Source organism: Dothidotthia symphoricarpi (genome assembly GCF_010015815.1).
Source record: "Dothidotthia symphoricarpi CBS 119687 unplaced genomic scaffold P153scaffold_1, whole genome shotgun sequence".
Classification (NCBI taxonomy): domain Eukaryota; kingdom Fungi; phylum Ascomycota; class Dothideomycetes; order Pleosporales; family Dothidotthiaceae; genus Dothidotthia; species Dothidotthia symphoricarpi.
The window spans coordinates 812,667-836,099 of record NW_022985008.1 but is presented as its reverse complement, the minus strand read 5'-3'; the positions used below and the strand labels follow the sequence as shown (position 1 = coordinate 836,099).

Sequence of the window (23,433 nt, the reverse complement as noted above, 5' to 3'; positions counted from 1 at the left end):
ACAGTGCGTAAAAGCTGGAAAAGTCAATCTCGCTACCAAAGACTGTGCTGGAGAAAAAAAAAAGGCTGCCCTGCAATTCGAAGACCCGATAAAAACTCACCATTCCTTAAAAATACAAAGAATTCCAATTCGGGCTCTACCCGCAGAAAATGAAACAAGGCAACACCATTCGAACCACGAGCCAAGATATGAATTGTAGCATTGCTCAATCGACGATCCAACGCACGACAAAATACTACTGCTTTCCCAAACGCAGCCCGCCAGACAAAGACGCAAATGCAGTTTCCCTAACCCCCCCCCCCCCAAGATCCCAAGTTGATCTGTTGTTTTGTTGTACAAAGAAGTTTTCGGCAACCATTCTCCATTCCCGAACAAAAATTCCCAATGATACCGATTATCAACAGTGCCAGTCCCCCAAAACGACTCAATTCCCCATGCGCTTACGCACATTGTCCACATGGATGCGGTTCTTGAGGTGCAGCTCAAAATTGCTGACCGACTGCTCTGGACCCGCGTTGTATAGTTTCCCAGGACAGTCCATACAGCGTATTCGGGGCAGGAAATATGCCTTGTGATTTGGTGGAAGAGGAGAGTCCGTCGATAGGTGATCCTGCTTGACAGGTCTTGCTTCCACTCTCTTGGAGACTGGATTTTCGAAAGCCTCGTTCATGACGACGTAACGCATGGTGGACTCGAATAGTTCGCCTGGATTCCTGTCGCGCAGTTCTTGTAGGGATTGTTGAAGCCATGTTGGCGGGGGAGGCTGGACTCGTTAGTCAAATCGAAGGACGGTTCAATGAGGAAGTACTCACGTGTTGAGAAGTGGCGGGCGATGGCCACGGCGCGTCGAGTGAGCCATCAGCTTTGTATTGCCACTGCCTTGAAGCTGGGGTGGGTGTGGAAGGCGGGGTAGGGCGAGGAGCCATAGCCGGAGAAGGCGGCGGAGGCATCGAGTTCGCAGGTGTGCCTCGTGTGGGAGGCGGTGCGGGTGCCATCATGGGTGTCGCGGAAGGCCTTGTGAAAGCCTTTGGATTCCGCTGAAACTCCCTGAGTTTGGCAGACGAAATGCGGAGTTTCACGATCAGAGTGTTGGAATCAACAACACTCTCATCTCGAGCCTCGTATCTCAGTTGTCTCGTTGTCCGTATCTCGTGGTGAGTCTGCAGAGCCGAGATTTCTGGTGTCGCTGATCGTCCCATGGCTGATCTCATGGCAATCTGAGCCGCAGTAGCGGCTCCGCGCATGCCTCTGGTTCGAGCGGTACCTCCAGTCATCATCTGTGTTGGCGCCGGGGACTCCGCTACCGACTCGTCACTATCTGAATCGTCTGAATCCTCATCGCCAACACGGCGCCGGCCTTCTTTAGTTTTCCGCGTCGCTTTGAACAGATGGCTCTCCTCGAGAGAATCAGCAGCTCCAGGAAGAACTGATGAGACCACCAACGTACGGACCGTTCGCTGACGGTCTTTGAGATCTGGTAGTGCTGGGCCACCACGTCGGTTGACAGAGCGCTTCTGTCGCCGTTGCTCTCGCATGATAGACAACTCGGCGCGTTCCAGTTCAGTATGGCTGAGCTCATACAAGTACGGCTGGTAGTCCTTTGTGGATTGCATGGGTCGGAATACGGAAGGTAATGGGGAGGCCAGGAAATTGTCTTGAATGTCGGCGTCCTCCACCGGTCGTCCGTCGAAGGGATGGCCTGTTATGTACAGACTCTTTGTGAACATCTGACATTGCTCCCGTATCGAGTGCGCGATGGCTGTTGTGAATTCCCCCGACAGTGAGAGATCCGCAGCCATTGACGCCGCAAACTCCTCTGGCGAGTTCAGCGCATTGTTGATTTCCCATTCGAATTGGTCCACCAAAGTATGCTGCCCTATCGTAATATTCAGCTTGATGAGTACGCGCATCTCGTCGTTCTTGTATGCAGAATATGGTAGGTGGGTGTCGAGCGCTTCATCGTCGAAGAATGCATGCGGGTAGAAATCCTGAATCTGCTCGTGTATTTCGCGCTCGACCTGGTGCTTGATGTTCTGGCGCAGCTCGGGTGGGATCTGGAAGTCCTCGACGAGGGTCTCGGCGAACAATCTAGGGTCGGTGACGCGGTCGTGGATGTTCCAGGTAAAAGTGTCTCGCAGCTTGAGCCTATCCAGTTCAATATCCAGCCGTACAGGTACCAGGTCTTCCATCTGCTCTGCCTGCTGTGCACTCTTTTCCCTCCCCACCTTCAGCTGCGGCGCGTTGCGCTTGCCCGCGCGCTTGGCCTCCTCGGGGTATAGCAAATGCGGTCGCGGTTGGGGATCCCTGGGATTGGGGGGGACGTCTGTTATCCCGTTGCCGTAACCAGCATAGCCGTATCCAAACACTGCGCCGGGGTTCTGTCGGCGGACGGCATAAAGTTCCTCGCGGTAAAAATGGCGAAGGTCGTTCAATTGGCCGTAGACGTTTTCTGAATGTTTGTTGCGGTCGTACTTGTTGACGCTATCCAGCAGATCGCGCGCAATGTACCGGTTGAGCAGGTGTTTCTGCGAGCTTGTCTGCTCGTCGCGTTCCTGCTGGGTCGACGTGCTCGACAGCTTGCGCGACCCAGACCGCGAGCGCTTGCGGGACGGAGACGCGCCATTGATGTTTTCTGCGGCGGCTGGCGATGCCATGGTAGCCCGCGCCCGCTGCGTGTCTCCCAGACTCACGCCCGAGGCGGCCAGCACAGCCTTGGCCTTTTCTTTGCCGTCGCGGATCGCGTAGAAATCGTGCGACGCCGTGTCGGGGCCATTGGCATCGCCGTCGGCCTGATGGACCGTGTCGTCGGTGTTGATGCCGTTGTGGTAGGGGGACGCGTCGTAGTCGTGGGATTGCGACGAGTCGGCGTCGCTGTTGGAGGAGAAGGACATGGTGGCCAGCAAGAGTCGGCGCGCAGCAGAGCAGCCTGCTACAGAGGTGCCCTAAACAAAGGTCCCCGCGAAGAGGGCCGAGGCATGGAAGCGCGCTGTGGACAGTCAGCGGGTGTCGCATTGGGGCGCGACTCAGCCATCAGGGGGCAGCGTGGGCGGCAACCGACCGCAGCAGTGCGCCGCCATCTCCGGCGGCATCACCACCCATCGCGATGCAATCACAGCCAACGGCAGCAGAAGCAGAAAAAACACATACCTACGGCACCATGCAATCTGCGCGTCGTCACTGGGCTGGGCTGGGCTGAGGGCAGGAACAGCCGATCGGGGAATCACGCGGCGGAAGGGCAAGCGCGCGTGCAGGTCGGTAAAACGGTCAGGCTTCGAGATATTGGCACTCTCCCGAATCGAATCGGCGGCTGCTTGGGCTACTGCGGCGCGGGGGAGGATAAGCTCGGAATGCCGTCACGTCGTTGTGTGGTGTCAGTTACCTAGGTAAGGATCTGGGGCTTTTGCCGCTTGCGCAGCCCAACCTAAAATATTACGCTCTCAACTCGAGATACGGGGCCCACGGCGCAGGACACGCGGGCCGTCGCTCATGCGCCGTCTGCATCCTTTCTACATGCCTACAGAGCAGTTATCTGACACTCACTAAGCATCCCACGATATGTGCAGTCTGCTGTCTCCAGCTCACGTGATTGCCAAGATGGTTGATCACGAATCGTGAGAATGACGCGTGTCGGGCCTCCCCCCAAAACCTTGCTTTTGCATCTCCACCACAGACGATCCACTCCAGCCAGCGTGGTCAGTGGAAGGTGATCTTTTGTAGCATTAACATGTTCTAGAAGAAGAGAAAGTCGGCTATACGGCCATCGTGATTTGACCCAACCCCCCATATGCCCCTCTCAGACTAGCCGCTGAGAGCAAGACGCTGTGAATAATGACATCCGCCGCAGCGTGCAAACCCGCCTCGTATATCCATCCGTCTTGTTCGTGGGCCGTAGATACTTCAAATGGACAACGCCTGCTGTAATGGGACAAGATGTGAAGATGACAATTTGCATGTGTAGAGTTGTGTCGTCAATAGCGAATGTCGGTAGTTCAGAGGAGCGAGTCCAGCCTCGTGAAAACACTCAAACACGCAGAAACCACCTGTGAAAGAGAGAGGGTCAGCACACCGCCATAATTATGTTGCTCGGCCAACTTACTTCAAGCTGCAGCTCCTTGTCCTTGGAATTGTTGACTTCGTCCGTGATGACCTGACCCAGATTGGCAGCTATGCCCTGGCCCCCACCAGATCTCCTCGCAAACGGCCATTGCGAATATTCTGCCAGCATCTCGTCTACCTGAGCAAATGCACGTTCCCTCGCCTCGTGTCCAAGAGTCGTCAGGGCGTTCTCGAGCACGTTCGCAGCGTAGGCGGCACAGACCATGGTGATCGTTCGGAGATATCTGAATTCCAGCTCTTCGGGGAGGAACTGGCTTCCTGGCAGAACAACGGTGCGGTTCGTGAGCACGTTCCTGACTCGGCGCCTAATCTCCTCCTTCGCACCGCCATCTGCGACGGGATGTGTGGCCATGTCGAAGAGGAGGAAGTTCTTCTTTTCTGTTCGCAGGATGCCCTTGTCGACGAGCCCTTTGCACAGGCGTTCGCGTACTTGCTTCAGTTGGTAGCCAATCTTCATCAGATTCCATGTCTCGCCTAGGCAGTGTCAGCTAAGTCCAGGGCATTCATATTATGCAGCCTGAGAGACATACCGCTCATGAGGTCGATCCACGAGTTGACGCTCATCTTCTCGCTGGACTTCATCATCTTCAAAGCCTCATCCAGCAGCACCTCCCCGGTCAGAGTATCGTCGATGACCTCGATCAGCCGATCTGCGAGGGGGAACCGCCGCCGCGACGAGTCCTTCTGCATGCTAATACGCCCCCTGAAGGCCAGCTCTATGACAATGCATCCTCGCAACGCATACGAAATATTGTCGTTCCAAAACGACAGGTATCCCTAACCACGAGTATCAGCGGGCGTCCCAGAGCTCCCCCCATTGGCGCAACACACCTGCTTATCCTTCAGGCCCATGAGAATGATTTCCTCCATGAGCGTCAGCTTGGGCTGCTTGTTCCGCTCGGCGCTTTCGCTGATGTCCCGCGGGTCGAATGCGATCTTGTGGCCATTCTCCGAATCCTCGTAAGACGTCTCGGGGGCGCGGTTGTCGTCGTTGCGCCTGGGTGCTGGTGAGCTGACTCTGCTGCTTTCGTCGTCGCCATTGCCCGTCGCGGGGCCGGCCCCTCCTCTGCGGCGCGTCAGACCAGAGGTCGAAGCCATCGGGTGTGGTGGTGGGACTGGTGGGGTGTCTTGGTGAAATTATGGGCGGTGCTCCTCGGTGAGCGCAGGGACGCAGGCGCTCGGGCTGCGCGTACGTGTATGTGGGTTGCGCTTGCGGGGGCTGCTGCTAATACTGGGAGAGCGTCGCGGGTTTGGCGGTGAAAATAGGGGGAGTTGCACGGGGTTTGTACGAGCGTCGACGATGCTCCCCGTGCTGCGTTGCATTGCATAAGGCTGTTAGCGGAACGTGTCGACCTGCCAAGGCCTTCAGGCGCTCAGGCGCTCCACAGTCATCTAGTCATCCATCACCAAGCAGGGAGCAGGAACGACGACTGCGCGCACAGGATCAGACGCAGATGGACGTGGACAGCATCATTTCCATTGGAAGTACACGGTGCCGACCCAGGCGACTGTTTTACACGCAGGGAAATATTTAACAACGCCGGCAGAACCGACTACCAAGATCCACTCATATTCTCCATGTCAAGCACCCAGCCTTCTGATACCGTCTAGTGCGCTGTCTTGCAGTTAGTGTCTCGTGTTTGCAGACGAGTTGGTGTCGCATCCTTACCGTCAGGCTGAGCCTGGATGTAGTCAACCGCTTGCTTCACTATGATATCATCAGTATATTGGAAGGGTCGGGTAGTTGGACTGAACATACCGCTGTGGATAGCGTCGGCCTCCTTGTCGGGAATCTCAATGCTGAACTCCTACAGAGCTGTCAGAGCCGCTCTCTATGTGTACCAGCCTGGAAACTAACCTCCTCAATCGCCATGACCACCTCTACAGTGTCGAGGCTGTCAAGACCAAGGTCGTTGTGGAAGTGCGACTCGACGTTGAGCTAGAACATGTCAGCCCATGCCCCAGTGACTCGCCCTCAGTCGCCGTATCCAAGTACCTTTGATGTGTCCTGGACCTGCATACGAGTTAGCCAGAGCTCCACAACCCCATCGCCTTGCTCTTACCTTGTCGAAGTTCTTCAGCAGGTCCATTATCCTGCCCTGTACCTCGTCCTGAGACAGTCCTGCGCTGGCGGAATAGCATCTCGCGGCCTGGAAGTATGCGGAGGGCGTGAGGGCGCTGCGCGCGACCGGGCGAGCCATTGAGGCCTGGCATCGGGGTGCAGCGCGGACGGCTGACCCTGCGGACCTGAGGAGAGCTGTGCGGAACATGTTGGACGGGATTTGGCGGTATCGAGGCGGGACGGTGGGTTTGCGGGAGATGGTGATGCGAGAATCTGAATCGCCCAAACTAACGGTTATGTAAGCACAGCCCACCGAGGAAGAAGGGCACGGCGTTGCACACCTGTCAAACAGTCACCGTGACGACGAGAGTGATTATTGCGAGAAACGACGATGTGAAGGAAGAGCCGCGACAAAGCCTCGACGCCCGATTTTTGCTACTCCAGATTTGCCTCTGCTCGCCGTTGCCGTTCGTCATCGAAGTCTTGGCCAATCACAGCATCCGCGTTTGCACCCATCGACGTCGAAGCTCGAATTCGCTGCACCCGACCTCACCGCAATCGCCAACACGACCCTCACTCCCTTGCAGCGCCCACGATGGCCAGCACGAAGCCATTGACGATGCTGGCATGCGGCCACTCAGCCGCGACGCTCCTCAGGTCGTCGCAATTCGCAGCCGGACGCCTCCCCTCGCCCGCCACCGTCGCCTTCTTCTCGACGACCATTCCTCGCGCCGCCACCCCTGCGGGACCACCACCCCCGGGCTTCCGGTTACCGCCGCCGAAGAAATGGGACGAGGGCGAGGGCGCGCTGGACCGCGCGGGCAAGTACTTCTTGCTCATCGAGATGTTTCGCGGCATGTACGTGTCGATGGAGCAGTATTTCCGGCCACCGTGAGTAGCCCTCGATTGACGAGCCCCGTGCTTGCACAGTGTGTGGGAGTATGTTTTTCTGACGACGCTGCAGATACACAATCATGTATCCATTTGAAAAGGGTCCCATTTCACCCCGCTTCCGAGGCGAGCACGCTCTGAGGCGCTACCCCACGGGCGAGGAGCGCTGCATTGCTTGCAAGCTCTGCGAAGCTATCTGCCCTGCCCAGGCTATCACAATCGAGGCCGAGGAGCGTATGGACGGCAGCAGGAGGACCACACGCTACGATATTGATATGACAAAGTGCATCTACTGCGGTCTCTGCCAGGAGAGCTGCCCCGTCGATGCCATTGTGGAGGGTAAGCCAGACGACTTTCTATGTATTCGAAACCAAGACTGACACCAGACCAGGACCAAATGCCGAGTACGCAACCGAGTCACGCGAGGAGCTTCTGTACAACAAGGAGAAGCTGCTAGCAAACGGAGACAAGTGGGAGCCCGAGATTGCCGCAGCCGCTCGCGCAGACGCGCCATACAGATAACGGATGGTAGAAGGGTGCTCAAAGATCTGTATATATCAGGAAGAATCGTCATCATCTTCTGTTCAACAACCCAAATTTCCTTTTTTTTGTCAATTGTACAAGAATACAAAACATTGCACTTCTGCAATATCTTCGTGTTACGTGGATGGAGAAAGCCTAAAAATATGCGAAAGTGTTCAAGTGTCAGGTTTGGAAGACATTGTGGTCATGGTGTGATCCTAAACGCTCAGATAGGTGATGCCATCCATCCATCCATCCATCCACTGCATGGTATCAAACGCCAAAACGCTCGAAGGAATTTTGCGCGCCCCCCCAAAACACAATGCAGGAGAACCAAATACTCCCTCCCCTAGCACACCTACATCCCATCCCTCTCGATCCAATTGCTTAAGTTTTACCGCTATACCGACCCCAGAGCTCATCTTGCCTTGAACGTGCCCTCAAAACCCGGTCGCTTCTTGACTTTCTTTGCGGGCTTCTTGGACTTTTTCTTGCCCTTCTGGCCCTTGTCTTCTTTCCGTTTCCTCAAGTTCTCCTCTCGCCGCTTCTGCTGCTTCTCCTTGCCCTGCTCGACGTTCGTGAGCCTGTCCTTCCACTCCTGCTTGCTCTTCTCCTTCTGCTTCAATTGGCGCTTCAGGCTCTTCTTCAGCAGGCCGACATCGTCGTGTACCTTCTCGCCCTGCGCCCTCTTCTTTGCGTTGAGCCACAGATCCTTCTCTTCGATGTCCTTGCGCTTTGTCTCGTCGAGGCCGCTGATCCGCGCGTGCTTCTTCTGCGCAGCTTCCAGCGCAGTCTTCGCGTCAGACTTGCCCTTCTTTTTTCTGTTTTCGAGAAATCCGGACAGGCTGCCCTGCAGTTGTTGACCGTCCTCCCACGCGACTTTGCCAAAGTTGAAGCTACGCTCCGTTTCCGGTGACCTTGCTGGGAAGATTGAAGGCGAGCCAGATCCGCCTCTTATCCGCGCGAGTTGCTCCTCGGCTTTTTGGCGTGCCTCGTCCTCCTTGGCTTCTTGACGACTTGTCTTCTTGGCTGCTTTCCGCTCAGCTTCCTTCTTCCGCCGCGTTTCGATAAGCTCTGCGCGATTTCTTGCAGGTCGTCCGTCGGGTCCATCGGCCTTGCGCGATGCACGCATGGCTTCAAGTTTTGCATTTAATCGAGCTCGGAAATTGTCGTGACTTTGTTGATCGAATACGAAAGGCTTCTTCTCTTTCTTCTCGGGCGCTTCTTCCCCTGGCGGAGGAACGGTAGACGAGGACGAGGAATCGGCAGAGACGACGGAAGGCGAGGTGTTTGAATTTTCAGCAGTAGATGGATCAGTAGACTGGACCTCTTCGATGAGACCACTGACGTCTAGATCTTCGACACGATCCTCCGCGTTGTCGAGCTCGTCGTCATCTTCATTTTCATCTTCTTCGTCCATTTCATCTCCCTTTGGCGCTTTAGTGTCGGCGCCAACTTTGCCGGAATCTGACTGTCGCGCCTTCTTTGTTTCCAGTTGCTTCTTCTTCTGTGCCTGCTTGTCCTTCTTCTTCTCCTTCTTCTTCTCAGCCTTTGCCTCCTTCAAAGCTTGAGCCTTGGACCTCTTCACGTCGTCATTGTCACCCGCAGTGTCTGCGGCAGCGTCCTCAGTCTTCTGCTTTTTCGTTTTGATCTTGATACCCTCCAGAGGCTTCTCCTTTTCGATGTACATGTCGAGGTCGGACGACTCTTCCCCAGATAGCCCACCCTCACCCTCCAGCTCTCGCTTGCGCTTTAGGGCGTTCTCATCCATGACGTCTTTGGCGGTCTTGTGGGAGGCGGGATCCAGCTTTGCGCGTTTGGCAGCTTGCCGCTGTTCTGTGGTTTGCTTCTTCTTTTGTTGCCATTGTGTCTGCGGGGGCGTAAGCACAAAGTCGACGCGCTGGATCAGAAATCGCGTACGCTAGTAATACTCTCGTCTTTGCCGTAGTAATCTTTAGCTGGGATGAGAGACATCAGCCCTGCAAAAGCCTGAGCGTGGCTCTTCAATCGCGCCTGGGGCCCTCAGTTAGCGGCAAATGGCGTACGGGCGCCTTCCTGCTGCGTACCTCGAGGTCATCGCCCATGTTGGAATGTATGGATGTAGTCCGAGCTCTCGTATGTTGTAATGTCTCCTTTTGGAGGCTGCAAGGCGTCGAGTTGGCGGGGAGATGTTGCAGCACGGCTGTCGTGTGCGAAAATCAATTGGAGGCCAAGATTTCGCAGAGAACTTCCACGCTAGTAAGTCAAGACCCTCGGACCCACCACCGCCTTTCCATATGACGGACCAATAGGTAGACAGCCGCGACCAACCACCCGAAGTTGAAGTCCCTTGCGTGTATTACTCGGCGGATTATGCCAGGGTAGTCGGGCCTGTCAGTGTCTTACTTTTCCAATCAATCAGCTGGAGACGACGTGTTATCTGTCTGCTTGTCCAAGAGTCACGGACACGCGTGTGCACAGCCACACCAAGGCAAGCACGACCTCAGCTCTGCTTTGCCATTGCCAGTATATATGTCGTGGGGGTCCACATATCTTCACAACCTCGCCAGCACATGCTTAAGTAATAACCGTATCTCCATCATTCCGCCGTTTCTTTTCTGTCTCTGTCTCTCGCTCGAATGTCGTCGCAGGTCATCGAAGCCAGGTCTTTGCAGAGCCTAACAGCGCTTGCTTCCAACCCACCAGCATACCCAAGAAATCCGACTCATGTGAAGCATGAGCCACTGGTGCTGTATATTGCTCGCGTCCCTGGCAGTAAAGGTACGGCTGTCTTGACTGTGTCTTGTTAACATGCTTTTGACCGCGCTCTAGACGTGTTCCTTACGCCTATGAAACCTCGGGAGAAGGTAGTCACAGCGGAAGACATCACAAGCTCTCTCTATTTTGTCCATGTTGAGCAACCTGAGGATGCCCAACTTGTCAACTCTTCCGAGTTCCAAAATCGTGACTATTCGGAAGATACACCAGCAGTCCAACGCAAGGCCGTTCCTACAGCTGCGGCTCCCATGCGTAAACCTGTTCCTGGAAACCTTACGCCCATCAACAATTTTGAGAATAGACAGAATGTTAATGCAGGAAACTATGCTCAGAGGCCTAGGAATCTCGGGCCAGAGTACACCCCACGCTATTCATCCGATGGGCCTCAATATGGAAGCGAGAACGAAAGGCGAACGTCTTCCACGGCAAGACGCCCTGAGCATCCGCATCCTGTTGGCACAACTCTCACTCTCATTCGACGCGACCCTGGATCTGGCGCTCAATGGAACGTTGCTCGAATCGAGGACCCACCTGTCATTGAAATATCATCTACAGGGCTGAATGATTCTGCTGCAAAGAGGAGGATTGGAGCTCCCTTGTACATTGACGTATTCAACCCTGGGTACTCCAAATTCCTTCATTCGGACAGTGCAAGCAGGCCACCTTTACTGCCTCGTCCTAGTGACATGTCTGTTCAATCCTACCAGACCGGCATGACATCACGGCCACAAGCACCAGATTCATACCCAGGTGGCCCACCGGGAAGCGAAAACACGTTCCGTCGACGACTTTGGATGGAGGGGTCTCAACACACTAACGGGGGTTTTGGACATCGGAAAAAGAGCTCCTACGACGTCAGTTCTGAGCGACCGAGTTCCAGAGGAAATTACGGTCCGCAATCCGAGAGTTTTTCAACAGGCCATCGTCCTTCGTTATCGTATTCTTCTATATCTTCTGCCGATCAGAGGAACGGCAGCGCCATGCAGGCTGCTGACAGGCACTCATTCTTCCGCGGGTATGTGTTTACAAGTCCATGGAACGGTCGCTGTGAGTTTGTCACTGGGGTAGGCGGAGGATCTCTGAAAGTAAGCAAATACTCATGTCGTTCGTCTGGTTCCGCTCTAATTGCTATCGCAGTGTCGTCACATTGTCCCAGGACTCCAAGGAGCGCCCCCTTTTGCAATGCCAGTTAGCGAATTGAGATTCAACCTTCCATCAAGCCAGAAGACACCCATACCTTCACCCAGAGCCGAAGAACCATCTAAGCGATCGTCTTTCTTCCACCGAGGTCGACACAGTCGCAACAACTCTTCCATATCAGTAAATAGACCGGATACCGTGGACGATACTAGAAATTCCCTGGACCGTCTGGATCTATCGCTAGGGCAAGAGTACGCAGGAGGCGGAATGGGTGGCAAACACGCGAAGCTCGGAAAGCTGATTGTTGAGGATGAGGGTCTTAAGATGATGGATTTGTTGGTTGCAGCGAACCTTGCACTGTGGTGGAGAGCGTACGAGAAGACGGGCTCAGGGTGAGGAGATATGATAAGGGCTTCCAAGCTCAGTAATTGTTAGTCTCCAAGGGATTCGCACATATAGATAATGTTGGGCGCTCGAATAATACAGGGAAGGATAGCGCTGGTGGTCACATTGCTCTGAGAACAAGCAAGATAGTTCTATATGCGAGTGCATGAAGCATGTCTTCCGGAGGTGTGGCTTAACCCTTACTACAAGAGATTGCCTGTGGCTGTAATCTGTTGAGTGGATGAAGAACACACGCCCATCGCTCAGGTCATGAATATGCCAGCTCCTTCTACCGTCACATCGAACATCAAATGTGGGTGCATGTCACCCCGCGTCCGCACCTCGTACTGTAACACACACAATCAAACCCGCTGATACATGAACCGCAGCTGTAATATCAGGATTCACAGTGTTACACTCGCATCTAACAAAGATAGTTCAGGGGCTACGGGTCAGTTAATCAGAATGCATTCACATTCACCCTTTCTCTCCTTCACCTCGCTTTTGTCTATCTACGGTCTAGCTGCTTCCCGAGCAAGCTCAAGTCTTACACTACTCCCATATATTCCACATTTATGTACCCCTCTCATTCGACACAACCACAGCTCCACGCAATCCACCCTTCTACAATCCACTCCCCAATGGCACCCACTACCCGCACAACCAGATCAAAACCACCCACCAACGCCCAACCCTCACCCCCCAAAACCTCCTCCCCAGAACCCACCGCCCCACGCGCCCCTCCCAGAAAAAAACCCCGACACCCGCCCAAGAAAACCCCATCAGCACCCAACCCCCCAGCCAAAATCACCCACCTCATCCTCGAAGACGTCAACGACAGCAAAATCTTCCTAGACATGTTCTACTGGCCCGGCGCGGACCTGACCCGGATCCACATCCTAGAAGTCCACCTCGACGCGACGAAACCCGACGAGTACGCCGACTACCGCCTCGCCCGCGCGCTGAACGAACTCCACCCGCGTGTCGATGGCGTGAATCCGCATGCTTTGCACGCTATTAAGCTGGTTGTCAAGGGTAATGTGCTGGTTACGCGCCATAGCTATTATCTCGCTTCGCCGGCACTGTCGCAGCATGTGAGTGGGGCGTTGAAGAGGCTTGCTACGGGGGGGTTGGCGGAGCAAGAGAGAGCTGAGCTTGCGTTTAAGGTTCGTAGCTCTGAGAAGGTTGTTGCGAGGGCTTTGTTGGGGATTCGCGGGGTGGGGCGGGTTGTGGTTGAGGGGAAGGGGAATGGGAAGATGGAAGGCCGGTTTGCGGAGACTGTTAGGGCGACGTTGGTTCAGCCTGTTGGTGCTGGTGTTGTTGAGCCGGATGGGGAAATGGAGATGAAACTGTCAAAGGAGTTGTATGGTGAAGGGGTGTTTGCTTCTGCGGCGTGTTTTCGTGGAGAATACCGTATGTTTTCCGCCGAGGACGGCAATTTGAGTTACGACTCCGATTCTCTTGCTGAAGAGAAGCGCTACCTCGTCGACGAAAAGGAACAATCACTCGACTACTCTCTCCAAAGTACTTCTCGGTCCAGCACGCGAATATCCACACAAAAGTTCGACTTTCACGCTGATTCTGAGCACATGTCCGATGCAGCTCCGAACAAGTGGGAAAGAAGCGTGAACGATCTGGGGATGGAAAGTATGGTCCGAGTCAGGGCGCAAAAACAAGATGTTGAGGATGGGGGGTTGAGTAACATGTGGGAGGAGGCTGAGGAGTACGATCCTTCTTTAGTTGTGACTGGGAAGGGAGGGACAGTGGAGATGGGGTGGAAAGTGCGGTAGTATTGAGGATAAGGGGGTGTTGTATACCAATTATTCTTCATTCATCCTTCTGTGCTAGTAACAGTAGAATGGTTGGATACATGCCGTGTTTTGTGATGTCGGAAGTGATGGATTTACATGGGTTTGGCATCGCCGGTTATTTGCCAGTGGGTGTACTGAAAATGCCCAAGCTACTTTATCAAATCTATCTTCCAAGGTCTTATGCCAGACGTACAGAGCTTCGACTATACATCATCCCTCTGGCTCCAAGTCAGGAGAGTTTTCCATCGTGACTGAAATTCCCTCAGATAGCATCCTTCCAGGACTCCTGCTACAACCCGTGAGTGAGCAATGAGGAGAACAAATCACAAGGTACGAAAAACGAAACTATCTCCGAAGATGTAGATGGATTGGCGCAGTCCTTACAATAGCATTACGTCTTCGAGTGTCAAAGTTCGTTGATGGAATGTAGTAGGGGTGGGCGACGAATTAGAGAGCCAAAGGCAGAGAAGAAAATAGAGTAAACAAAGTCGATACAGTACACGAAACAGCATTATAAAGTAGAGTCATTTAGTGAGCTAGAAAAGCTACGCTACGACCAGGATAAAATAGTGACTCCCAGAAACACACCCCCAAAAGCAACGCACTAAAAAGGCACGTAAGAATCCCATCAACCCCAACTCCCCCATCGACACAACCCCACCCCAAGCCCCAAACACCCGAGAAACCCAACAGCAGCGATGAGTAGAACCCTTTCCAGTCATAGGAAACAGCCACAAAAGGCAAAAGAATATATGTACATGAATGCATGAATACATGAATAGTCGAATCCCCCCTTTCCCTCAATGCAACGTGCGATAATCCGGTTCCCTCGCCCTCTTACTCCTGTGGCGATTATTGACGGGCTGGCGCTCATACGCGTCCTGCTGGTTGGCAGACTGCTGGAATCCCATATGCATGTTCATATTGGGATTCATATTCATGTTCATGTTCATGTTCTGCGGGGCATGATGGTAGCCCTGGAAGCCTTGGGATTGCGCGCCCCAGCCGTTATGGTTGTTGTTGTTTGCCATACCATTTGCCATGCCGTTGCCATTGCCGTGTCCATAGCCACCCATACCCATGCCCATGTTCATCATGTGGTTCTGCATGGGCATCTGCTGCTGCATCATGGGCATGGACATTGGCATTGGCATTTGCATGCCGGGCATATTCATTGGCAAGCGGAACATCTGGTCCATCTGTGCCTGGAAGTCTGCTTGAACCTGTTCCTCTGTCGGCTGGCGCATCGCCTTTGGGGCGGTTGGCGGCTGAATTTCTGTTGGCGGTGACTTCCTCTTTTTGGAATTTGGTGAGTTAGCGTCGACAGCAGGAGCAGAATTGTCAGTTTGTTTCGAACTATCAGAAGCAATTTGTTCATTGTGCTGTTTAGCCGCTTCCATCTTCTCCTTTGCCTTCTCTGCTTGATATTCGCGGATTTTGTTTACCATTTCCTCATCCTTGACAAGATTGTCTACCAGTACTTCCTCCTCATCGCAGTGTGGGCATACCAAATCGCCCTCTTCCAGCGCGCTCTCGATGCACTGGCGACAAAATGTCTGGCCGCAGCATGGTGTTTTCATTGGATCGACAAACATACGCTCGTCAATTGAGCACTGAAGCCCCCGTTCACGCAGTTCCTTTATGGCGGCATCGGCACTCGCTTCCTGTGCCTTGACTGCATTGGTTTTTTGCTGAAACTTGTTCCACTCGTTCGCATCTGTCTTGACCTGCACGTACCGCCCGTCGGGAGTCTTCATGACGTTAGGACCATCCGCCTCCTCCGCCGTCACCTCCTTTTGGAAGGATTTGGGAATGCCGGTTGGGAGCTTGTACGATTTGTGATTGGGGTCGTCTTTGGTGGGACATTGCTGAATGTAGTGGCCCTTTTCGTTGCAGATCCGACAGGTATAGTACGCTGGTGGGGGGCCGCTCGGAACGTTGCTAGATTTCTTGTTGTAGACAGGCTTTGCCTTTGCCAGTTGCTCCTGTTCCCGCTTCCAAGCTTCACTCGACTCAGCCAGAAAAGCAGCCTCCGGGCTGGTGTCAGCGCTACCGCCGTCAGGTACAGTCGAGGTCGTCTTCTTGAACGCGCGTTGAGGGACCTTGCCATTCATGTAGCGGACGATGTTGCCGCGTCCGGACGAGGCGGGACGTCGTTGTGTGATGACGGTGCTTGATGGAGATATGAGCTCGGTATCGTCCTCGTACACGCTCTGGTCATGTTCGCGGAGGATGTGGAAGTCGGTGTTTGCCTCCTTGGCGAGGCCGCTGCGCTGGATGATCTCTCGCTTCAACTCGAACACTGTGATGGTAGTACCCTCAAAGTCAACACGGTGAAGCTCCTTCTCGTTCTTGGACCGGTAAAAGGCAGAGAACGGCATGTTTGCGGTGGGTGGTCGCTGCCGAGGCGCTGTGGTGGTTGAGTCGGCGCGTAGGTGCCTTGCTGCACGGTGGAGCTGCAGCAACTAAGTTGGCGCAGCAGGAGTTCTGATGCGGGTGTCGGTATTGTTACAGTAGTCCAAATCAGCGCGGTAGTAGAATCGGCGAAGCGTCGTGTTTGGTGAGTGCCGAGTGAAGTGGTAGGTGAGAGAAGGGCGACCGGCAATCGTTATGTAGCCAAGATATGCACGGACCACCAGCGTCGGCCTTTACTCAAACCATGGTTCCAATCCATGGGGGAGAAATTTGTCTTGCATCCAAAAAAATTTGATCCAATCATTCGTCTTAAGCTTAGAAATAGATCAGTTGTGAGCCAAATTCTACCGGAGAACCAAGCATGCCCACAACCTATTGCGCAGCGGCGTTGTAATCACTTTGCATCCTGTGGTACAGGGTGTGTAGCAATGAGTCAACACCAATATTATTTCTATCCTGATGTTGATTATATTAATTACGCGGTTCAGCATGTCGTAGTGCAACAGCTGCTTTGAGCTTCGGGCTATCTATCGATTGCAGGTCAATCAGACCTATCACATCTATATTATTCTACACATGCTTCCCAGCATTGCCTCACTCCCAAGCTGCAAAAGCCTAGGGTATATGAATACTACTACCCTCACACTCAAGTCCCAGTTATTACTGCACCCTACTCCTCACATACATCCCCTTCCGCAGCAGCCTCATCTACCTCTCTTGCTCCACCCGCCTCACACTCGTGAATAATCTTCTTCCACCCCAACGGCTCCGCACTGTCCTTCTTATACTCAATAGTCGGGAAGTAGTGCTCATTCTTCTTCATAGTCGCGACCCACGGCACGTTGTCAAACGTCATCACCTTGAGGCGGAAGTACTCATTATCGGCAATCTTCTTGACCTCGGTGAGGAAGGTGTCGAGATTGGGGGTTGGAACGTTGTTTACGTGTGTAAGGAAGTTTGTTGGCGCGAGACCTGATCTGAGGTTAGAAACGTCTCTTAGAGGGTGTGGTGGAGAGGAGTATTGACTTACCATACATATACGCCGGTGATCCACGGGCGCGAGATGAGATATACACGTCTGAGTGAATCTTGCTGATTTGTTGGCGCACAGCCTGATGCGGGCGATGGAATGTAGCACCACAGAAGCTGACCATGCGGTCTGTTTCGAGATCCTCTGTCGCAACCGTGGAAACCTTGATCACCTTCTCCTCTCGCTTTCGAACAACGATCGCATCGAGGAACTCGTTGTTGTACATGACATCCAGATCAGGCGAACGTGTAACAAGCTTTCCGTTCAAAGTGAGAAGGACATCACCCTCTAGCAGCCCATCTCCATGACCAGAATCGACTTTCCGTACCATGAAAAGCTGGTGACGCTCGGGATCCGCTTGCTCTGTCTTCTCGATCCATTCTTCCGATACGCCCATGACCCGCGCTTGGCTCATCTGGACAGTCTGGAATTCGACGTTGAGGATGCGAAGCTTGGGAGTCTTTCCGCTCTTGATCTCGTTCAGAATGGGGAGGAGGTTGGGAGTAGCGAGACCCAGATGATACTCAACGTCTTTCCCGCTGTGCGATGTTCGCTCGCCAAGGTATGACAGCCAAAGAGCTTGAACGGTACCATCTTCAGCGACAAGGACTCCAGAACCGCTGTGCGAGGCCTGGTTGGTGTCCACGGTGATGGCGTCGAAGTTTGTTGCTCGGTATCGTGGTGTAATCGCACTAGCTGGGATAGCAACTGTAGTGATATCCGTAACAACTGTCTTCGCCACAACAGGGCGGAAGTTCTGGTTAAGGCCGAAAAAGATGGTCTCGTCTCCTTTCTTGATGAACTCGGTAGCAAACTTCGGTGTCTTGACCGGCGCATTGACCAGCGAAGGGTCATACTTGATAATCGCATAGTTCTGCAGAGGGTGCATGAAAATGACTTTGCCATCGACAAATATGCTATCGGCAATGATCAAGGCAATATCGCAGAGGTCATATGGCAGAATTGCTCTTGAAACAAGAACCAAGCCCTGCTCAGCATCTACAACAAGACCGTAGCCTTGCTTGTTCATCTTAGGGAAGCCGTCAAGCTTGATTGGCATAGAGACGTTCACGCGTACAAAACTGCGTACAATGTCCACGGCGTTCGGGTAGCTGGCAGAGTTTAGCGTGACAAAGTTTGCGCGTCGTGGAACGGCTGGCACAGCTGGAATGGGGTCAGCAAGCGGCTTGAAATCCCACAGCCCTGTTGTGTCGTTGCGCGTCGCTATCCGTATCTTCGCGTGCCAATGCCTGTCTATAGCAGTGATACTCGTGTTTGCAGTGTGTAGGTCGCGGAGATGCTTGTACATGATGACAATGCGCTTGCGATCAGGAATGTTTCGCATGACTTCAACAAAAGCGGCAAGGTTTGGTGTAGGCTGGTTGTCGACTTCGTGGATCAACCAGCCTGAAGCATAACCATCGGCGAATCGGAACGAGCCAGCCGCCTCACAGACGAAGACACCTGCGTTCTTGAGAGAAATGGCGTACAAGCGAGCCTGCTGGTATGAGAGATCGTGGAACGAGGCTCCGGCGATTGACACAAACCTGTCTGGAGTGATATCGTGCAAGTTCCCTACGTCCAGTTCGACATCCATGTTCTCGCCAGCTCGCTGGATCGTGACCGAGATCGTGTTGCCGACATTATCATCGAGGATCGAGTCAAGACGAACGAAACTTGTGAGCAATTCGCCATTGACCTTAAGCAGAAGATCGCCCTCCTCAACCTTGGTCGATGCAGGTCCTTGTGGAAGTACAACTTCAGCGACCAACATGCCAGTTTCCTTGGGGAACTGGGTTCGAATAGCTTTCTCCAGTTCAGGCGAAAGACCTAGCCTTCGGCACTCGTCGAAAGGCTTCAGTATCCACTGCGTTTGGATAGTGCCCCGAGAGACAGGAGTTCCTTGGCGAATAAGCTCCAGCGCTCGTAGTGGGCGATCCAGGGGGAGGAAGTAATCCGTCGCGGCGCCATCTGCTCTTCCGCCAGCCTGCAATGCGACGGCAAACCCATCTCTGTTGACCACGGGACTGCCAGAACTTCCTCCGCTCGCCGCAGCCGCAGCCTGGATGTAGTTTGTGTTGAAGTCCGAATAACCTTCCCCATACCTAAAAATGACGTGTAAGCAGAGATGACGTACGAGTGTAGATGGATATTCTTACTCGGGCGCGTTTCGGTCCAACCGACTGATGACTCCAGACAGAATACTCAATTTCTCTCCAGCGTCGTTTCCGACCACACGGATCTCCACACCCACCTTTGCGAAATCTGGGCGGAGCTGGAGGGCCGTAACGGGCATGTACTTGATGGCCTTAGGGTCGAATCGCAGGATACCAAAGTCGTGCACAGGGTCGCGATAGACAGGGTGGACGTCGCACTGTACAATTGTTAGCTGATAGTCTGTGTCGCACTCAAGATGCAGCCTCGTACCTCTTCGTGATTGTCAAAGATGCAGTAGCCGATGAAAGGGCCAGCGCCGACGACGTGCTGGTCAAACGTTAGCATTGCACCTTCCTATTCCAGAACGATGGGTGGCTCTGCATACCCTGTTGGTGAGGATGTAGCCCTTCTCGGCATCAACGACGAAGCCTGTCGCCTCCGAAGAGACGGCCGCGTCCGTGTCGAAGGAGCATGTCTGGCAGAAGTGGATGGACACGACGCTCTTGACCACGCCCTCTATCGTCTTCTGCCACTCTGCCGTGTCGTGCACGGCGCCGACAATGTGCGCGGCGGCGGGTACCTCGAGCTCTTCGAGGCTGTAGTCGCTGTGGGCGTCGTCCATGTCGTCGGTGTTTGGCGTCGTCGGTGCGTGTGCGCCGTTGAGGGGAAGAGCGTCCGTCTCCTGCTTAATCTGCTTCATGGGGCGTTCGGCCGAGGGTGTTGGTGGTTGCTTGCGCTTGCTCGGGTTGCCATGCTGTTCCATGAGCGGTTGTGTGGACGTGGACGTGGACGTGTGGACGCGTTTGCGGTGAGAGGCGCTAGGATCAGGTTGGAGGTACAGTCTGTTGAGCAACAATGTGGAGCTAAGGAAGGGCTGTCGCGACGTGAGTAACCGTGGTGCGAGCAAAGGTATGGAGCAGAAAGTTCTTTTGCAGGCGGCGAAAGAGTACCGGCCAAACAGCATGCCAGAACAAGAATCCTTTTATGGACAATGCAGTGACGCTCCTGCTGCTTCACTGGGACAGTCAATGCGAGACACGCGCAAATGAATACGCGATGGACGACGTTGGAAGGCGTTCGAAGATGGATCGTGAAGCTCTTCGAAGCCCTGCATCCATCTGCATCTGCACAGGTCGCCTCCTGGTCCTAGTTCACCTCCGCCGCACCTCTCCGCCGAACCATCGACTTTGACTTCGTCCTTTTGCATGCATGTGTAACAGCATGTCGCTATATCCAGATGGCAATTTTTAATAACAATGTTTTCATGTTCGAGACCGGCCACCAACGTTACGTCATGGAATATAGAAAGTCATGTCAATGACAACGTATCAAGGTCACACGTCAAGACTCTGTCAAGCTATGTCTCGACGACCGTCAATTTAATCCTGGTAGTATCTAAGCTGCAGCCCCAGCCAAAAGATCAACTATCCCAAAGACATACCGCAAAGCGTATGAGGATATGTCCTAAGCCGCCATGAAGATATAGAACCTGCACGAATGTGTCCATAGCCATCACCGCCACATTCAAAGGGCATTACCCGTCATCCTCCAATCTCATCTCCCTTAACCCTCATCCTCCTCAGTCTTGACTTCCTCCTCAACCTTGACCTCTTCCTTTTCTCCCTTCTTCTTCCTCACCGCCTTCTTCTTCGGGCTGCCCTCTCCGTCCTCATCCCCATCTTGACCCTCAGCTCCACTCTTCCTCTTCTTCTGCGTTGCACTCTGTTTCTTCCTCGGCGTTGCACCCTTCTTCTTCGTTACCTCGCCCTCCTCAGTAGTAGGAGCAGCAGCAGCAGCATCACCCACAAGCGGCAGCCCAGCCTTGATCTTCTCAATATCATCTTTGTGTTTCTCTTTCAAACGCCAGAGCAGCTTCTTGCACGACACAACGGAGCGACCGGCAGGAATAGGTGCTTGCTGAAAGACGTTAGTATGAACAGCAACAGTGACAAGTAAACAAGCAGACTTACAGCGATCTTGGCCTCGACCTTGCCCTCATTCTCGCACAACACAATGAGGTACGCAATCTGTCATCACCACCACAGTCAGATTCTGTAGTGAGAATACAATGGATATGGATGAAGAAGGGGAACGGACCTTCTCGGCGTCTGACCAGGCGGCTCCACTGGCGCCGGTTTTGTTGGCGAGGACGGGTGCTGGAGGCGGGGTTTTGTTTGTGTCGGACATGTTGGATGGTGGTGTTGAGTTTGAGTTGTGGTTTGGATGATTGAGGGCGTTGCGGTGCAAGCTTGATGGAGGTGGGAGGTTGTGTCGAGAGTTAAATAGAGGGAGAGAGAAAGGTAGAGTGGGGTTGGGAGCGGTTTGGGATCTCACCTTCACGTTGAGTTTTGGTGAAGGTGATGTATCATCCAGATAGAGGGTGAGGTGAGGTAGAGGGTGAACGAGAAAGTGAGTCCCCCCTCCCGCCAAAAACAACAACACAACGAAGATAGCGAGGAAGGTCTTGTATAGAGATATGTGATGCATCCTGCTTTCAAGTCTATCGTATATTCTTAACATACTCCAGTGCCTCCTACTCTGTTGAGCTGTATATTAGAAAATAAGAATTGCAGGATCGACCCAACTAAACAGCATAACAGTCATCACGAGGCAAGACATCACTACAGAATCTATCGAGATCAGTATTTCTTACCGTCGCAGTCCTGCAAACGGAAAGTAACAACATATGTGCTTCGCGTTGGGCGGGTGGAGTGGAATGTCTAACGAGAAGGACGAACCTTGTTACCCAGTAATACTGACCGGCCGAGATATCCCCACGTGGAAACAACACATGTGTGGACTTACAAACGCGGAAACACTCCACAAGATAAGCGGATCTTGGGAGATACTAAACTTGCGCAACTTTGAAGAAGCTTTGCGCAACCATTACAAGGAGCAGGTAGAGCGAGGACATGAAAACAGACAGCCTTTGTGAACTTCTTTGATCTAGGTTGCTAAGAAGGTTATTGAAGACTTACGTTGTTGGATTAGCCAGGATAAAGAAGCTTTATCAGTCTGTACCATGTTTGTTTCTATGTACCTACCCCTCTTTGGACCGGCGCGTATCACTGACGCCCACTTGGGGAGATCGTCATTGCAGCGGGATCTGCTAATCAAATTGGGATGATGTGTTCTAGCTCTTTGGACCCCTACCCCTGACGTACACGCCGTGTTGGTTTTTCCTGCTCACCGTCACTCCCTTTCGGGCTGTGATAAATATTCTCTTTCTTTCGCTTTGGTTTTTGCACGCCTTGACACCTTACGCCGTTTTCTAGTTTCTTGTTGCGCGGCCCCAACGCGAATCAATCCTTCACTGCGCGTCGAAGATCGCCGAACCATAATTACCGACGCAGGGCAACGCACAGAACCGGTTTTCCCCCGTATTACAGAGACGAGTTCAGGAGCAGCCTCAGGCCTCAACAATGGCATTCATCAGCTCAAGATTTCGCCTTACCATACCAGTCACTGCTCTCATTTCATCGGACATAGTCATCAGCGCACTCCTCTCGCCACCAACCAGCATGCCAGACGCTACATCGCCTACGATTGAAATTGTGGACGCCCCATCAGCATGCGAAGACGCTCTTACAGAGAAGCTCGCTACAACTCCTGCCTTCTTACCCGACGATCCTATGGAACTCCTCTCCGACGCGCTCGTTAGGGATTTTGCGTACGTCATAACGTCGCCACGGTATCGCGGAGATCACAGCCCTGCAAACAACCCGGATCACGACCACGACCCACTGGGGAGTCCACAGGCGAAAGAGGCGGCAATGGAGAGAATGGAGAAGTCGTACGCGGCGTACATGGGAGGAAGAGAGAGCCCGAAGCCGCAGGTGCAAGAGGGGTGGACGCGGTACTTGCCATGGAAGAAGCTGGAACGGTCAGGTTGAGATTATGCGACAAAGTCTCGCACTACCCAACCAGACGCTCAGAGTGGGGTGGGATGATCGCTAGACCAACGTTTGCGCCGAGAGACGACCCAGAAGATCGAAGAGACCGGTGAAAATACTTGCGAGCAAGACTCGCAGAACGACTTCAAGATACCCCGAATCGAATTGCAGGAGAAGGCCTGCAATCGCGATTCAAAATTTCCTTCATGTGGCATGCCGCAACACGGCGGTCGGATCAGTCGAGACGAGTGGGGC

The 23,433-nt window shown here is 53.5% G+C and overlaps 11 protein-coding genes across 11 annotated transcripts; 4 read left to right on the top strand and 7 right to left on the bottom strand.

Moving 5' to 3' along the window:
• Positions 1 to 297: 297 nt before the first annotated feature.
• Positions 298 to 3,368, bottom strand: P153DRAFT_305249 (SNF5-domain-containing protein). The gene is made up of 3 exons (XM_033664595.1): positions 3,148 to 3,368; positions 813 to 2,986; positions 298 to 763 (listed from the first exon to the last, which is right to left on the bottom strand). Exons 2-3 carry the CDS (start codon positions 2,889 to 2,891, stop codon positions 425 to 427), a joined length of 2,418 nt encoding a protein of 805 aa, XP_033529046.1. The 5' UTR covers positions 2,892 to 2,986; positions 3,148 to 3,368; the 3' UTR covers positions 298 to 424.
• Positions 3,369 to 3,494: 126 nt separating this feature from the next.
• Positions 3,495 to 5,428, bottom strand: P153DRAFT_362403 (GPP34-domain-containing protein). Its single transcript, XM_033667128.1, has 4 exons — positions 4,948 to 5,428; positions 4,647 to 4,893; positions 4,097 to 4,590; positions 3,495 to 4,040 (listed from the first exon to the last, which is right to left on the bottom strand). The coding sequence occupies exons 1-4, from the start codon at positions 5,212 to 5,214 to the stop codon at positions 3,990 to 3,992; spliced, it is 1,059 nt and encodes a 352-aa protein (XP_033529045.1). The 5' UTR covers positions 5,215 to 5,428; the 3' UTR covers positions 3,495 to 3,989.
• A 110-nt stretch (positions 5,429 to 5,538) lies between these two features.
• On the bottom strand, positions 5,539 to 6,419 carry P153DRAFT_329203 (acyl carrier protein). The gene is made up of 6 exons (XM_033665379.1): positions 6,180 to 6,419; positions 6,113 to 6,130; positions 5,975 to 6,055; positions 5,876 to 5,924; positions 5,786 to 5,824; positions 5,539 to 5,731 (listed from the first exon to the last, which is right to left on the bottom strand). The coding sequence occupies exons 1-6, from the start codon at positions 6,384 to 6,386 to the stop codon at positions 5,724 to 5,726; spliced, it is 402 nt and encodes a 133-aa protein (XP_033529044.1). The 5' UTR covers positions 6,387 to 6,419; the 3' UTR covers positions 5,539 to 5,723.
• A 115-nt stretch (positions 6,420 to 6,534) lies between these two features.
• P153DRAFT_391979 (NADH-quinone oxidoreductase) lies at positions 6,535 to 7,758 on the top strand. The gene is made up of 3 exons (XM_033671109.1): positions 6,535 to 7,069; positions 7,143 to 7,408; positions 7,461 to 7,758. The coding sequence occupies exons 1-3, from the start codon at positions 6,774 to 6,776 to the stop codon at positions 7,589 to 7,591; spliced, it is 693 nt and encodes a 230-aa protein (XP_033529043.1). The 5' UTR covers positions 6,535 to 6,773; the 3' UTR covers positions 7,592 to 7,758.
• A 210-nt stretch (positions 7,759 to 7,968) lies between these two features.
• P153DRAFT_419303 (SURF6-domain-containing protein) lies at positions 7,969 to 9,675 on the bottom strand (the record flags this gene model as incomplete). Its single annotated transcript, XM_033672179.1, has 3 exons — positions 7,969 to 9,461; positions 9,512 to 9,604; positions 9,658 to 9,675. The coding sequence occupies 3 exons, from the start codon at positions 9,673 to 9,675 to the stop codon at positions 8,010 to 8,012; spliced, it is 1,563 nt and encodes a 520-aa protein (XP_033529042.1). The 3' UTR covers positions 7,969 to 8,009.
• A 347-nt stretch (positions 9,676 to 10,022) lies between these two features.
• P153DRAFT_362400 (uncharacterized protein) lies at positions 10,023 to 12,242 on the top strand. The gene is made up of 3 exons (XM_033667127.1): positions 10,023 to 10,351; positions 10,403 to 11,433; positions 11,486 to 12,242. Exons 1-3 carry the CDS (start codon positions 10,210 to 10,212, stop codon positions 11,882 to 11,884), a joined length of 1,572 nt encoding a protein of 523 aa, XP_033529041.1. The 5' UTR covers positions 10,023 to 10,209; the 3' UTR covers positions 11,885 to 12,242.
• Positions 12,243 to 12,513: 271 nt separating this feature from the next.
• Positions 12,514 to 13,662, top strand: P153DRAFT_391976 (uncharacterized protein; the record flags this gene model as incomplete). The annotated part of the gene is made up of 1 exon (XM_033671108.1): positions 12,514 to 13,662. The coding sequence occupies one exon, from the start codon at positions 12,514 to 12,516 to the stop codon at positions 13,660 to 13,662; it is 1,149 nt and encodes a 382-aa protein (XP_033529040.1).
• Positions 13,663 to 14,318: 656 nt separating this feature from the next.
• P153DRAFT_362399 (uncharacterized protein) lies at positions 14,319 to 16,254 on the bottom strand. The gene has a single exon (XM_033667126.1). The coding sequence runs from the start codon at positions 16,062 to 16,064 to the stop codon at positions 14,484 to 14,486; it is 1,581 nt and encodes a 526-aa protein (XP_033529039.1). The 5' UTR covers positions 16,065 to 16,254; the 3' UTR covers positions 14,319 to 14,483.
• A 514-nt stretch (positions 16,255 to 16,768) lies between these two features.
• Positions 16,769 to 20,048, bottom strand: P153DRAFT_352613 (trypsin-like serine protease; the record flags this gene model as incomplete). The annotated part of the gene is made up of 5 exons (XM_033666392.1): positions 16,769 to 17,070; positions 17,129 to 19,233; positions 19,288 to 19,502; positions 19,556 to 19,612; positions 19,671 to 20,048. 5 exons carry the CDS (start codon positions 20,046 to 20,048, stop codon positions 16,769 to 16,771), a joined length of 3,057 nt encoding a protein of 1,018 aa, XP_033529038.1.
• Positions 20,049 to 20,502: 454 nt separating this feature from the next.
• On the bottom strand, positions 20,503 to 21,472 carry P153DRAFT_427311 (uncharacterized protein; the record flags this gene model as incomplete). The annotated part of the gene is made up of 3 exons (XM_033672658.1): positions 20,503 to 21,202; positions 21,256 to 21,312; positions 21,383 to 21,472. 3 exons carry the CDS (start codon positions 21,470 to 21,472, stop codon positions 20,849 to 20,851), a joined length of 501 nt encoding a protein of 166 aa, XP_033529037.1. The 3' UTR covers positions 20,503 to 20,848.
• A 984-nt stretch (positions 21,473 to 22,456) lies between these two features.
• P153DRAFT_6847 (uncharacterized protein) lies at positions 22,457 to 23,197 on the top strand. Its single transcript, XM_033673340.1, has one exon. The coding sequence runs from the start codon at positions 22,708 to 22,710 to the stop codon at positions 23,176 to 23,178; it is 471 nt and encodes a 156-aa protein (XP_033529036.1). The 5' UTR covers positions 22,457 to 22,707; the 3' UTR covers positions 23,179 to 23,197.
• Positions 23,198 to 23,433: the final 236 nt, after the last annotated feature.

What these genes read in the sequence shown, in the direction of transcription:
- P153DRAFT_305249 (XM_033664595.1), bottom strand. Translation starts at nt 2,891, where the DNA reads ATGTCCTTCTCCTCCAACAGCGACGCCGACTCGTCGCAATCCCACGAC. An exon ending in CGCCCGCCACTTCTCAACAC is followed by an intron (nt 764 to 812) that starts GTGAGTACTTCC and finishes TAACGAGTCCAG; the next exon opens with CCTCCCCCGCCAACATGGCT.
- P153DRAFT_362403 (XM_033667128.1), bottom strand. Translation starts at nt 5,214, where the DNA reads ATGGCTTCGACCTCTGGTCTGACGCGCCGCAGAGGAGGGGCCGGCCCC. An exon ending in TGGGCCTGAAGGATAAGCAG is followed by an intron (nt 4,894 to 4,947) that starts GTGTGTTGCGCC and finishes ACTCGTGGTTAG; the next exon opens with GGATACCTGTCGTTTTGGAA. An exon ending in ACAAGGAGCTGCAGCTTGAA is followed by an intron (nt 4,041 to 4,096) that starts GTAAGTTGGCCG and finishes TCTCTTTCACAG; the next exon opens with GTGGTTTCTGCGTGTTTGAG.
- P153DRAFT_329203 (XM_033665379.1), bottom strand. Translation starts at nt 6,386, where the DNA reads ATGTTCCGCACAGCTCTCCTCAGGTCCGCAGGGTCAGCCGTCCGCGCT. An exon ending in TGGTCATGGCGATTGAGGAG is followed by an intron (nt 5,925 to 5,974) that starts GTTAGTTTCCAG and finishes ACAGCTCTGTAG; the next exon opens with GAGTTCAGCATTGAGATTCC. An exon ending in GGCCGACGCTATCCACAGCG is followed by an intron (nt 5,825 to 5,875) that starts GTATGTTCAGTC and finishes ATGATATCATAG; the next exon opens with TGAAGCAAGCGGTTGACTAC.
- P153DRAFT_391979 (XM_033671109.1), top strand. Translation starts at nt 6,774, where the DNA reads ATGGCCAGCACGAAGCCATTGACGATGCTGGCATGCGGCCACTCAGCC. An exon ending in GAGCAGTATTTCCGGCCACC is followed by an intron (nt 7,070 to 7,142) that starts GTGAGTAGCCCT and finishes ACGACGCTGCAG; the next exon opens with ATACACAATCATGTATCCAT. An exon ending in CGTCGATGCCATTGTGGAGG is followed by an intron (nt 7,409 to 7,460) that starts GTAAGCCAGACG and finishes ACACCAGACCAG; the next exon opens with GACCAAATGCCGAGTACGCA.
- P153DRAFT_362400 (XM_033667127.1), top strand. Translation starts at nt 10,210, where the DNA reads ATGTCGTCGCAGGTCATCGAAGCCAGGTCTTTGCAGAGCCTAACAGCG. An exon ending in TCGCGTCCCTGGCAGTAAAG is followed by an intron (nt 10,352 to 10,402) that starts GTACGGCTGTCT and finishes ACCGCGCTCTAG; the next exon opens with ACGTGTTCCTTACGCCTATG. An exon ending in TAGGCGGAGGATCTCTGAAA is followed by an intron (nt 11,434 to 11,485) that starts GTAAGCAAATAC and finishes TTGCTATCGCAG; the next exon opens with TGTCGTCACATTGTCCCAGG.
- P153DRAFT_362399 (XM_033667126.1), bottom strand. Translation starts at nt 16,064, where the DNA reads ATGCCGTTCTCTGCCTTTTACCGGTCCAAGAACGAGAAGGAGCTTCAC.
- P153DRAFT_6847 (XM_033673340.1), top strand. Translation starts at nt 22,708, where the DNA reads ATGGCATTCATCAGCTCAAGATTTCGCCTTACCATACCAGTCACTGCT.